Genomic DNA, 14478 nt, shown 5'->3' with positions numbered 1-14478 from the left:
GGGAAATGGCCCCCCTGAAGACTCCTCCAGACGTCTACAAGTACCTCCTGACCCTCCGCAATCAGACAAGGCGATTCAGAGAGATCGCCAAAGCCAATCTTGAGGTCAGTCAGGAGGACATGAAGAAATGGTACGATCAACATGCCTCCTCCATCGAGTTCGAACCTGGTCAGCAGGTATGGGTGATGTCCCCCATCGAGCCCTGTGCCTTGCAGGACAAGTGGACAGGGCCCTTCAAGGTGGTCGAGCGCAAGAGCCCCGTCACCTATCTCATTGACATGGAAACCTCCCGGAACCCCCTCCGGGTCCTCCACGCCAACAGACTCAAACCACACTTCGTGCGCTCGGAGCTCAGCCTGCTGATGGCTACAGACAGTGGAGCGGAAGAAGACTCCGAGCCCCTCCCTGACCTACTGAGAACCCGTGAAAAAGATGGTTCAGTGGACGGGGTCCGACTTTCCGATGCCCTGACCCCGGAACAGCGCCAAGACTGTCGGACCCTCCTGTTGGAATTTGCAAATCTCTTTTCCCTCACTCCCGGAGTCACCCCCTGGTGCCTGCACGACGTGGACACTGGAGACAGTCCCCCTATCAGACACCGGGCGTACCGAGTACCAGATCGGGTGCGCGCCTGCATCCAAGAGGAAGTGTCCAAGATGCTCGCACTCGGAGTCATGGAACCCTCGGACAGCCCCTGGGCCAGCCCAGTCGTACTGGTCCCCAAAGCTGCTGCCCCGGGCACCACCCTCGAGCTCTGATTCTGCGTCGACTATCGGGGTCTGAACGCTGTCACCAGAACCGACGCTCACCCCATCCCCCGAGCAGATGAACTGGTCGACCGCATGGGGGCTGCCCGCTACCTAAGCATCTTCGACGTTACAGCAGGCTACTGGCAGATCGGCCTCACCCCCAGGGCCCTTAAGAAGCTCCGGCCCTACCTCTTCGGTACCCACTTTCGGGTGCAAACAGATCATCGCCCCCTGCAATGGTTAATGCAGATGCGGGGGGAGAATCCCAAACTACTGCGATGGTCCATCTCCCTGCAGGGGATGGACTTCACTGTGGAGCATCGCCCTGGCCAAGACCACGCCAACGCGGATGGCCTGTCCCGCTTTTTCCGCCTCGACGAGGAGAGTCCCCAAGAAGATGGGTGACTCTCCCCGCCTTCAGCTGGGGGGGACGCATGTTGGACAGGCCCCATGAAGGGCTCGCTCCCTCCCCGCATGACAGGGCCCGGACACCGGCTCTCCAGGTGCTACCCACAGAAGCAACCCGCAACCCGTCCCCTACGGGACGCCTGCTCCCGGATATCTCTGTATCACTGGCCCGGGCCACCGTCAGCACCATTGCCCAGCCCAGCCGCCATCTTGGACACTGCACCACGAGGCCGCGTGGCCTCAGCCCGACCCCAACCCTGGGCCTGGCCAGGCCCCAACATGCCGGCACCACCATCCACCCAGGAGATGAACGGACCACTTGGCAGGTCAATGGGAGAAAGAAGTGTCGATGACTCTCCCCCGCCAGGTGCCGATCGCCCCCAGCCTCCCCGGGCGCTGGCTCCACCCCCCTGCTGGGTGTCTGGACTCCCTCATCCCGGACCTCCCGACCTCCAAGTGCGAGGGTCCGGACATCAAAGGGCGCCAGACCTATAACTGAGGCAGCTCCAGAGCAGGAAGGCAGTTGTATCCTGGAGTCGAGAGACACCGTGAAGAACTCATCCTTGACGGGCTGCTGGCGCTGCCGCAGCCCTGCCTTGTGAACTGTCGTCCTGCCTGCTGGCGCTGCCGCGGCCTTCTGCAACCTTCATCCTCGTCGGGACCTGCTGGCGCTGCCGCGGCCCGTTGCTACCTACGACCACCTCGGGACCTGCTGGCGCTGCCGCGGCCCGTTGCTACCTACGACCACCTCGGGACCTGCTGGCGCTGCCGCGGCCCGCTGCTACCTACGACCACCTCGGGACCTACTGGCGCTGCCGCGGCCCGACCTTCCCGAACGCCGAGCTCGAGGATTGTGAGCTACCATCATCTCATCTCAAATACGAGATTGGTAACAAGACTGTCCCGCTACCCCCTTTCCCTTCCAGAGACTAGAATTGAGAGGATCCTCGTGTCCTGATCTCATTGTACCGTACTACCTTACTTCAAGAACTGCCTATAAAGAGCGTTAACCTTATCCTTGTGTGGTGTCCATCTGTGGGGGGGAAGTTACTTGTCTGTACGATCGCTAGAGACGGCCCTCACCGGAGGCCTCTCCCCTTGTCCTCGGCCGACCCTCCAGGTCCCCGTCTAACAGTAGGCATGGGTAGATTAAGTGATTTACTCAGAATCACAGGATGTGGAGTTGACCCGAGGCTCGAGCCTTGGTTTCCCAGCTCCATGATCGGCAGTCTAGCCATGAGACCACATCCTTTCCCCACAAAGTCGAAAGTCTTGTAGAAAGTTGTACTGTCAAGCCCTACCTAAACACCTCTGAGAATCATGACAAAAACCAGTGCTAGCCGTGTCATTGCGTTTTTGTTTTGGTCTGGCGGGAGGAGAGAGGCAAACAACACAATGTGGGAGGGGGCAGAAGAGGCAGGTCAAGCAACAAAATGGTGGAGGGAATGGAGCAAGCAATACAACACGGGAGGGAGTGGGGCAAGCAACTCAATGTGGGGGAGGACAGAGCAACCAACACAATGTGGGAGAGGTGTGGGGATACCGGGCAAGCAACGCAACATGGGAGGGGTTCAGCAACAAGGTCAGCGGGAGGAGGGTGGGAGGGGGCCAAGAATATGATGTACTGTGGGAGGAGAGTGGAAGTGAGCAAGCAACTCAATGTAGAGCGTGAGAGGGTAACCAACACAACGGACAACGAGAAGAGGGTGGGGCGAGCAACACCAAGGAGAGCAGGAGGACTGTGGGGTGGGTCAACCATCATGCACTCTTATGGAGTGCTTCAAACATTTTGAAAAACAGCTATGTAAGTGTGAGCAGTGGTAGGATACTGAACAAGGAAGCAGTAGTCGGCCCATGATCCTGGGGAGGGTCAAACACAATAAGAGGAAGTCAATCGCACATGCGTTGACCAAAGAAGAGCAAGCAAATGAGAGTGACAATGAATCAATCATATCATTTGTAAAGCACACTACCCACCTGTTAGGGTCTCTAGGCGCTGGGGTGGGGGATGCTGCTACTGCTCGAAAAGCCAGGTCTTAAGGAGTTTTCTGAAGGTCAGCAGGTCTTGGGTCTGCTGTAGGTGGATGGGGAGGGTGTTCCAGGTCTTGGCGGCGAGGTGGGAGAACTATCTGCCGCCGGAGGTCGCTCTTCAGAAGCGGGGGACTGTGGCGAGGGCGAGGTCGACAGCGCGGAGCTGGCGGGTGGGGGTGTAGAAGCTGAGTCGTCTGTTGAGGCAACCAATGGTAACCAATGTACGGGCTCTAAGCTCCCTGTAAATAAACAGAATATCTTGCAAGCGACTGAGCTTGCACAGTCTCATAAAAGACCGTTTTCATTCTTCAATGGAGAACTTTAACAATCGGCAACAATAAGCATTCGCAAATGTGGTTATGTTTGGTGATGTCTACTTGGGTTCTAAGATCAAATGTGACATCATTCAGAGGATGACCTCTACAAGAACAGGCTGTACTAACGTGGCTCTATCTACAGTCAACAGTCAGGAGTAGCCAGCTTTCATATCCACGTCACTGCCATTTCCTCCCTTGTTCCTCGGGCACTGGCGTAGCTAAGGGGAGCGGTGGGGGGGGGGGGCGGTCCGTACCAGGCGGCACAATTTTGAAGGCGGCAGACACAAGTGTGGCGGTTGTTGCTGAGCAGCCAGTGCTCGCACTTGTATTTGAAAATAAAATGCAACTAAATCCTGCACCACTTAGCTTTAGTGGTGGTGCGCCGCAAGCCGTACTGCTTATGTGGTTCCCAGGGCCGTCAATCCTGCAGCGCGAAAGCACTACCAATGACGGCCCTGGCGATCTTTGTTTGGCCAGCCCACGCGCTACTACAGTGACTCCTCGAGTCGACTCGAGAGTCACTGCTTTCACTTTCGTTCATTTGGGCAGCAGCTGAACTCGGAAATGGCTCACTGCATCACATGCGCCCTATGACCCAGCCTGTCCCACCACCATGATGACCCGTGTAACTGAGCCTGCCAGCTAGAGCGAGCCTGATGTCGGCAGCCGAGACGGATACTACAGGGAGAGAGAGGCAAGGCAGGCGGTCGGCATCTCGTGAAATGGAGCTGCTCTCGAGATGGCCACAGCTACAATTTCCTTCAAGTAAGTGTGTGCTTAGCTGCCCTGGAAGTTAAATAGGGGCATAAAATAAGAGTCCTTGCTGGCAATAATGCATGTTTGACATTTTGATAATTTCAGTGTAATTATGAGCGACATTCAACGACTAAGAGTGACACTTTCTCACGAGGTAAAAATCAAGCAAAGACTACTTTCTCACGAGGTAAAAATCAAGCAAAGACTACAGGGGAAACATACCAATATCAGAATTAACACCCATTTGAGCAATAGGAGGTCTAATAATATCTTACAACTGCTGCACAGCACCAGAATTCGATGCCAAAAAATGTAGCCCATATAGTGAACCTGTCACACCTACACTTCAGGGTGTGTACTGGAAGACAGCGTCCATATGTGATTTTACTGCAGGAAATGTTTATGGTAATATAAGAAAAATCAAGAGTACAACCCAGTGCAGCAAACCCAACACACCCAGAAAAAAGCCTAAAACAATCAGCCCAAAACTGTCACTTCAGGGGTTGCATTGGAAGCGGGCATGAAACTCGTTCATAAAATTAGAAACAGTACAGTGCCCCACCTGCTGGCTATGCCTTAGACTTAGACTTATCTGTCTCTCAGCCTGATGCTTAATGCATTTCTAGTGCTTCGCATCATTTTTACGATTTTATTGTTGCTCTAATTTAATTTAATGAATTTCCCTCTATATTGCTGGATTTTGCTCGGGAGAAAGTGTCACTCCTAGTCCTTGAAATGTCCCTCATTATTACACTGAAATTCTGAAAATGTCACACATAGCAGTCTGAAACCTTGGCAGCTATGACACTGACAGCCTAAATAAGGTAAGTGAAAATGAATTACATTTGAATTCTTATTCCTCTGTTCTATACAGCAGCAGTAGGAATTTAACTTAAGGGCGGCTGTCAGTTTAAGGTATCACTGAATATGGGTGACACTGACAGTTGGAAGGATCTCTAGTTTGGACCTGGGGGCCACAGGTGGGTTGGTGGTGGTGCTTTTCAAAGGAGTCTCGAATGACTGCTGGACTGCAGTGCTGGCTGACACCACATGAAGTTACCCAGAGGCAAGGGCGCGGGGCAGGCCTTTTTGGAATGCATGTGGTGGATGAGAAAACATGAAACTGCCTGCACTGTGGGGATAAATATGTAAATTGTATTTTTTTACGCTATGGACTTTCTTACAGGTCCACCATGTGGGGGGGGGACTAACCTAGTTAGTCAGTTTGCAAGTAACATCATAGTCTGTGCCATCACAGCCTGTGATGTCACAATGCATGACCTCACACGTGGCATCACAGTAAGTGACATCACATATCATGAGTGCATTTGAGCGCATTATGAGATTTAACACATCCGATTTCGCTTTGGGGTTGTGCTAAACAAAAGTGGTGCAATCCTGATGCCTCAACTAATTTTACAAATTTAAATTGTGTTTAAATACTGGGACAGACCAACACATATGACATTCTTACAGTTCATGCACTTACATAAAGGGACCTAATAAAGTCAAACGCATGCCTCTCTTAACCCCTTGCATGCTGATGACGAACCCCAGCCGTCATGCACTACGGTGCTCATGTGCTGATGACGGCTGGGGTTCGTCATGGCCCGCCCCTGTTCATTTGTTTACAGCACAGGGGCGGAAACGGGCCAGCAGTGAAGGGGTTAAGCACCTGTGAAGAGATAACAAGCTCTGTGCTTTTGTTTCCCTCTGTTGCATTTACATAGTGTGAGGTTCCAGGCCACTCCATCAAAAGGAGGCCTAATGGCCCCTTAACTCGACCTTTATCTCTGGCCCAGCTGGAGGTGAAGATAAAAAAGCCCCCCTCGCTTCCAGCACGTTGCTGATGGGAATGAAAAGCAGACAATGTGCAGGTGCTGTTGAACGTGTCCAGGAGTCTGAAAATGACACCGGGACACGTTCAGCATATTTCTGTGTGGCTCAACTTCTTGGCAGGGTAGACTGCGTTCCCACTGTGACAATTGTGGGTGGACCCACACAGCACCTCCGCTCCGACCTTTGCTTTCACCTGCAGTGGAGTAGAGAGTGGCGTAACTTGAACCCTGCCAATCCACCCCCGCTGCTCGCTGTCCTTTTTCCCCAGCCCGCCGGCCAGGGGCGGCAATGTGAGGGATAGCCCCGGGCGCCAGAAGCTCTAGCTACGCCCCTGTCCTCGGGGTCATAAAGTCACTGCAGGAAAAGGTCCATTATACCCCAGCAACCAGTAGGAGGCTGTGAAGGGGCAAAGGGTGGTGCAAAGGTTTAACTCTATTATTCCAACAGGGGCTTTTTTTTGATAATCACCACCCACGGCTCTACCCACACTAATGCAACAACCACCCACCATTGCTCATAATTCAGTGCACTTTTGAACTTGAATTACATTTACCTTTGTCAGTGAACAGTTGAAATGTTTGGACCCAGTGGTACATTATCATCAATTTTCACTTTCATTAGACCTGAATTTTTTATGTTTTACAATGTATTGTACATATTGCACTCTGTCTTTTATAAATTGCATGGAAATACGGTGTCTAGATGGTTGGCATTTTTGCTGAAATTACCTGGGAAATGCCTGGCATTCCAACAAAGAAACATGTTTTTAAAAAGACATTTTAAAATGAATACAAATGGAGGGAAAAGTGCTGAAGTTGCTCTCCTATCACATTGCCAATTGATTAATAGGTGGAAAGGGTCTGCAGACTAAGCCGACTGTCCAGCGGTGTTCAAGATGTCACTGTTGTCATTGTCACACCCCTGGAAGAGCACAACCATAACAGTGATATTTCCTCGAGAACCTCCCAAAAGGGCACTTTTAACCAGCTGGTTGCTGACAAAAGCAGCTGCCTTGTTGTAGACTGTGTCTGGATCATCTTCCTTTTGGGTGCCTTCTGGAGTTGGAGAAGTTTCCCCGGGGTTGCTTGGTGGATCACCGGTAGCGTCCTCCTTCGTGGTGTCCTCTGTGTCCGTCGTTGCTGGAGCTTCGTCTTCCTCTGTATTGACAGATGAGGATCGCTGTCCTTTGATAGAACGTTTCCTGGCGTCTTTGGCAGAACGCAGTCGGTCGCAGCTCAGAAAGGAGAATAGGACTTTTTGCGCTATGGCCACCGCCTCATTATCACGGATCACGTCCCAAAGCCCGCTAGATGCCAAAATGAGGAATTGACAGTGGTTATCTAAGGGAATTGAGACGGCGTAAGGCGCTGGGATATAGGACCGTTTCAGTTTTGGGTCTCCGTGGCAACCCAGGCCACGAGTACACTTGGTGATGCCTTCGAGTAGTCCATTCTCCCTGTTTTTGCTGATGGATCCCCCAGCCTGGCTCACCCGGACTCTTTCCCGGTTGTTTGCTGTGCTGTGCTCCTTTGTGAGGCGGTAGCTTTTTCCATTTCTGCACAAGACCGCGTGGATGTCACCTACAGGTAGGACAGAATTAAAGAAAATTAGATCCACATCATTTCTCAGTGTAGACTTTGAAAGATTAACTTTTTCCCACCTGTAAATACCCCTTTTAAAGATTAAGTGGAAATACTGCCAATTTAGACCATTTAGTTTACTTCCACCACAGGCAGCTTTTGCCAAGATATTGCATAAGGACAAAGTATATGGCTATATCAAACACAATATGAAAAGCTGAGAAGTAGATGAGAACTTTGTGAGTGACCAAGATCTATTGAAATTACATATCAGTGACTCTGTAACAAACACATGGAGCACTGTGCAGGTCTAGTAATAAGCTCTGCCTTACCGAAGCAGCTGTTACTGCCACTACCCTGCTAAGACGTCCTGTACTACTGCAGGTACTAGAAGCACCAAGTAGAGAAGATCACAGAAACAGTGTGACTAAAAGTCACTCTGTGCTGTGATTGTATGATGGAGGCTCACTCCACCACTATCAGTCAGGAAAAGTCGGTTTCGGAGGCTGCTTGACTGTTTTTCTTTTAAACTAAAAGTAAAGTTGTTAAACTAAATGTGAAGTTTTTTTTTTACATAATTTTATATGCTTGTACATGATTTGAATTGCCTTCTTTCTGCTAATTTCTCATTGCTTACCTGGGGGGCTGCTGTGTGGTCCTCACCCGTGCGTGGGTTTTCTACGCCCTCCGCGGTTTGCGCTGCCCTTTTCTGATCCCTGACGGCTCCCGTTGGTCAGAGTGGGCTTTCGCGCTCTAGTCACGCAGGCTATGAAAGTAGCAGCCTGGTGCAACCATGCGCAGCGGGTGCGCCTAAGGCAAGCCCATCTGCGCCCGTCCGCGCCTGGAAGGCACCAGGGGCCAGACACCCTATAATTTTTAGCCCAGGTTTCATCGACTGAGGTACGCTCTCTGAAGTATGAGACTAATGCCACCTGCCACCACTCTGTAAAGGTTGACATGGGACAGAGTGCATGCCCCGGGTGCTCGTTTGTCCTACTCCTGAGACTTTCAACTATGTCCTGTAGTTCGAAGGCTGCCCAATGCTTCTTATTAAAATGTCGGTCTCTTCCCAAGCATAAATTTGAAATAGCCAACCTCATATCGGTCCAGCAGATGACTGCCCTTTTTCTGGTGGAAACCTGGCTTCATGCTCAGTCTTACCAGACATTGTAGATGCCATTCCTATGGGCTACGCAATCTCTAGGCTGGACAGACCCGAGGGGAGGGGGTCTGGCGGTGATATATAAGCAAAAGCTGCACCGCAGCTTGTCAGAAGTCCAGATCAGTGGCTCCGAAGAACCCTTTTTTTCTCTACTCCCTCAACGGCTTATTGATTTATAAGCCTCCTGGGTCTGCTGCATCTTTCATCGCGGCCTTACTTGATATCATCCCGGCTTTTTCTCTGTAACACACCAAACTCCTAATTTTAGGGGATTTTAATTTACATTTTGATGATCCAACCTCGCACACTAGTGCAGACCTAATGGAGGACTTAAAGTCGCTTCAGTTCCAAAAGCTAGTACAGGAACCCACGCATACTCTGGGGCACACTCCGGACCCCATTCTTGCAAATCTGGCCTTAGTGAAAGTAGCTTCCTATTGCCTGGTCTGATCACTATATTATCCCTTTTCAAATTCTGGATGCGCATCCCCCGCCGAAACCATTACCGGCTCACCCTATCAAAACACGGAATTAGTCTAGGGTCAGTTAGGAGGCTTTTTCATATGCCCTTAGCAGCCGCAATCCATACCTAGATAACTGCCCAAAGGCGGCCAATTTGCAAGTCTCTGCCTGGATCGAGGAAGCCTTAGATCATATACAGCTAGATTCATCATGGTGCCGTTTTGCGAGTCCTTAATAGCGATTATTAAGGAATCGCTATTAAGGACTTGCAAAACGGGATTCATTAGGAATCGCTAAATAAATTGCGATTCCTACACATTCCATATTTGCGATTAGCAAATTGCTAATCGCAAATAAGGAATAACTCCCCATTCATTCCTATGGGCCTAAAGGCAATCAGTTAAACATCAGTTGGAAAGGCTCGAATGTCTTCATATATCACAAGTGGGGCGACGCAATGTTTTGAAGATGTCTATCTTGCCTAAGGAACTTTTTTGTTTTCGTACTGTGCCACTGGAGCTGTCACGAGTACAATTAACGAAGTTGCAATCTATTTCTGATCGATTTCTATGGGGTTGGAAATCTCCTCGTCGCGCGTCTAAATTTATGACACTCCCGCCTTTAAGAGGTGGATGGGGTGTTCCAAACTTTGCTTTTTACTATTTAGCCTGCCTTCTCTCGAATATTAAAATCATGGTTACTGGGGAGGAACCTCCGACATTTGAAAGCCCTAATATTTATTCGATGTTGTTGGGCAGCCAATCTCGACAAATGCTGCTGCGCTTTCTTGAACCAAGCTATTACAAAAGAACTAAGTTTAAGGTTACATTAACAGCATTCAAAGGATGGTGCTGGGTACGTAAAATTATCTCTCTTAAACGTATTAATTTTTATACCCCTTGTGACTCAATAGAACTACTCCCTTCTATATTCTGGGACAGTAAGATGCGCACAAAGGCGGGTAAAGGCCCATAGGAATGAATGGGGAGTAATTCCTTATTTGCGATTAGCAATTTGCTAATCGCAAATAAGGATGCGATTTCAAGGGTGCCAGGGGTGTCCAAAGGACACCCTGTAACACCCTTGAAATTTAATCTGCATTGGTGTTGCGCACACACATGTCCAAAGGACATGTGTTTGTGTAACATGCAACTTAGAAAAATGCATTTAAATGCATTTTTCTAAGTTTTCGCTATTTACCACGAGGTTTGACTTCGTGGTAAATAGCGCTCCTAAATTGGGAATTCACAATTTTCAAATGTTTCATGAATAGCATTTAAGGAATCTCTAATAGAGATTCCTTAAATGTTAATCCTCGCAAATTTGCGAATCCTTTATTAGCGATTTTTGCATTTGGGATGATGAATCCCAAATGCAAAAATTGCACTCGCAAAGGGCCAGATTCTCAGAATCTGGCCCTTTTGCGAGTGCATTTCGCTTGATGAATCTGGCTGATAGCTCCTCATAAAATGCAAAACTGCTCTCGTTCCAGACGAGAAGGTTTACGGAGGACCTTTTACAAACTAAAAAGTCATGAAAGCGTTTGAAATGCAAATCGTGGAAGAGCGATTGCACTCTAGCCAAAGAGATCTACCTGCTTGCGTTAAAGGAATATCATAAGAAGATTAGGCTGGCTTGGACATTATTTTTCACACAAAAGATCTTAGATCTGGAGAAGCAGCTCTGGCAGTGATACCTAGAGTGCGTCGAATGCAACCGGGGATGGTTCCTCTAGATTCTGTGTGGCCAAGCTGTGGAACTCAATGTCACTCAACCTGAGACTCGACCCTTCAGAGGTAAGCTTCAGGAAAAAACCTCGGCTCTTTTGGCAGAGTTAGTAGGAGCACAGGGCCTAACTGTTTCTGACCATTATATGAGGCTACTGCTTAGCGTGGGGACCCTCCTTGGGAGTAACCAGGCCCTCTACAAATTCTAAATAAATAAATAAAAACAGCCTGTCAAATGGTGTTAAGGCATACACGTAGTGGGCTAAGTACTTTGCCAGTGTACGCTTGGCCAGAAGGCTGGGCGGTTATAGGCTCGAACCCCTGGTTAGTCCATTTCGCTGCAGCCAGTACTGCTCAGTGTTTTGTAGGGATTAGTTGCACTCCAAAATCACAATGAAAGCTCTTTGAGCAACCAAGAAGCCGACCTAGGAGGAAGTTTTTAAACAAAGCAGTTAAGGTAGATAATTTTTGAGAAAGACTTAACCCAAGTCCCGGAGCCGTTGTTAATGACCACATTCTTTGGGGAGGATGTCCCTATTTTAAACAATGATGTAAAGCCTGAAAACTACACCTGTGGCATTAAAGAATTCCTGTGATCCACCTGGAAACAACAACAAATAACCTGCCAAAAGATGATATGTATGAAACCATTAGTAATCAAATCCAAATTGGAGGAATCTTTTATGTTTTCTCTTTTAAAAATGCTAAATGCTGAGGTTGCTGCGCCCACAAGAATTTGGTAGTGTGTCTGGGTATAAACTTAACATTACTAAAACCCAGGTAGTATGTACAGCTGGGCTATGCCTTAATGATGCACCTGTTACCCAGGAGGCTAAATATCTAGGTATCAAAATTAGGTTGTCGCTCCGAGAGTTAGTTTCGGTTTATTGGACTGATATATTACAATCAGTTAAACATCAGTTGGAAAGGCTCGAATGTCTTCATATATCACAAGTGGGGCGACGCAATGTTTTGAAGATGTCTATCTTGCCTAAGGTACTTTATTGTTTTCGTACTGTGCCACTGGAGCTGTCACAAGTACAATTAACGAAGTTGCAATCTATTTCTGATCAATTTCTATGGGGTTGGAAATCTCCTCGTTGCGCGTCTAAATTTATGACACTCCCGCCTTTAAGAGGTGGATGGGGTGTTCCAAACTTTGCTTTTTACTATTTAGCCTGCCTTCTCCCGCATATTAAAATCATGGTTACTGGGGAGGAACCTCCGACATTTGAAAGCCCTAATATTTATTCGATGTTGTTGGGCAGCCAATCTCGACAAATGCTGCTGCGCTTTCTTGAACCAAGGTATTACAAAGAACTAAGTTTAAGGTTACATTAACAGCATTCAAAGGATGGTGCTGGGTACGTAAAGTTATCTCTCTTAAACATATTAATTTTTATACCCCTTGTGACTCAATAGAACTACTCCCTTCCATATTCTGGGACAGTAAGATGCGTACAAAAATGCGGGTAAGGGTATTGTTTGTTTAGGCCATATGTTTGATGCCGGCACTATGGCTACATTTAAAAACTAAATATGCGGTTCCTCAGCATGATTTTTTGTAATTATTTACAGCTACGGGACTTTATATTTAAAATCAAGCTCGCTGGCAATCTGTTGAAGTCCGCCAACAAGGACTTTGAGGTACTTACTGGCCTCTATAAACGGGTAAATTCTAACTCAGTTTCTCACCAAGAACTGTAGCAAGTTGCATAATTCAAGTTAGGTCCTGAAGAAAGCCCCCTTGACCCCTCCGGGCAGACCAAGGGCTGAAACATGTCAACCTTTTTTGGACACCATAGTGCGTAGGACTAATAATACGTCTATACATGCAGAAAATTGTTTTTATACAAATCTGACACCTAGATCATTAAATAACCTTTAATCTAGGCAAACAAGATTTTTTATCATCACCTTATTTCTTCACAACCCAAGCAAATGGAGTGTTATCCAGTTTTCGACAACGCTGTCTTAAAAAATAAATCCGAACTCATGAAATGGTACTCCACTAAAGAGGATATATAAGATGGACCAAATCTTGAGTATTCTTTAGCTGTTTTACAAAATGAGGACACTACTCAAACAAATACTAAGTGTAAATGGTTTATATGATTCTATTATTCATTCTAATAAGAGTTTTTCAAGATCTCATACATTAAACTCATTAGCACCAGCTTTGTTTTCTTCAGTATACCTGGAGGAGTAGATATCAATTGAATGAGTGACCAAAATGCCTGTTGCGTTGGGGCATTGTTCGTAGGTGAATTGAATGTAATAGATCACAATTTGAAGTAAGCGTATTGAGAACTCACCAGATCATCCTAGCACTGCTGTTAAAAATAAGCACAACACTGATGCAATATCTGCATCTAGCAAATAATATAGTTTCATCATTCATCTTTAATACACATTTAGGGGGGGTCTTATGACAACCTCCATTGAGGAAATGTGTCTCCTTTTGGTAAGCCATGAAGAACTAAAACTTCTAGGGTCTAAAGACATGTTCTCGGTTTGCTTTCAAAAACCCAGTTTATGTTAAATCATTCCACCTTAGTGGAGTGGTGTAATCATGAACACATAGAAGCACATTTTTTAAACCATGGTGAATAAAGGTTATGAAATTATCAGAAGCTTGATAATCCATAAGTCTTGTTTTGCCTGTGCTCTTCTTCAAATATTCTGCAAGTCACCCCAAAATCTCAAGGTGAGCTTTCTATCTTAATATGAACATACAAGGGGTGATGAATTTGCAATCTCTTAATGAATCTTGTCACAAAGTAAGTTCCCTACAAGATCAGAATAGATCAGTAATACCACCAGATCCCTTTTTCCAAATTGTCAATTTGAGGATTGACGTTGAGGAACCGCTGCCCTGACTCGGATGAACATTCATCGCTCTTAAAATATTTTTCAACCAAATATTCTTTGAAGACAGTCAAAATTTGTTCTTGGAATGTGAGTAGTTTGAACAGAATATTATAGGCAATGGAAGTAACACTCTTTATTACCATTTGAGATAACTGTAATCAGGGAATCATAGTGTGCCAAGCACAAAGTACTTCATAGGTTTTGTTCAGTTAGTGTTCTTGCTGTAAAAGAGTCCAAAAAAGAAAGGCACAAAGGTGGGTTGATAACATTAATTTGGTCTAATCTTCTATCAGTATTGATTGTAGTCTTGTCATTGAGGGCTGTTCAATAGGAATGCTTATACAACATAAATATATATATTCATTGAGGAAGTCGAAGGAAACAAGGGTTAGGAAATTTATAGAACATCCTCACAAGCTAAAGGAAGAAGATTCTTTTCTCCCGAGGGTAAATTCTTGGGTGAAGAATACCACCCTGAGTGGCCTCATTACTAGTGCAACCAAGTTTGCTTCAGATTTAAAGAAAATACGCAATTGCGGAACCGCTCCTTAATTAGCTATACAGGATGGGAATTTA

The 14478-nt window shown here is 47.1% G+C and overlaps 1 protein-coding gene across 1 annotated transcript in view; it reads right to left on the bottom strand.

Moving 5' to 3' along the window:
- Positions 1 to 6967: 6967 nt before the first annotated feature.
- Positions 6968 to 14478, bottom strand: part of PP2D1 (protein phosphatase 2C like domain containing 1) — a 41135-nt gene continuing 33624 nt past the window's right edge. Inside the window, exon 3 of the mRNA XM_086939920.1 lies at positions 6968 to 7680. Coding sequence (XP_086796046.1) covers positions 6968 to 7680 — 713 coding nt within the window. The remainder of the gene's footprint in view (positions 7681 to 14478) is intronic.

This window comes from Lissotriton vulgaris, chromosome 10, assembly GCF_964263255.1.
Source record: "Lissotriton vulgaris chromosome 10, aLisVul1.2, whole genome shotgun sequence".
Lineage (NCBI taxonomy): Eukaryota > Metazoa > Chordata > Amphibia > Caudata > Salamandridae > Lissotriton > Lissotriton vulgaris.
This window is presented reverse-complemented; position numbering and strand designations above follow the sequence as displayed.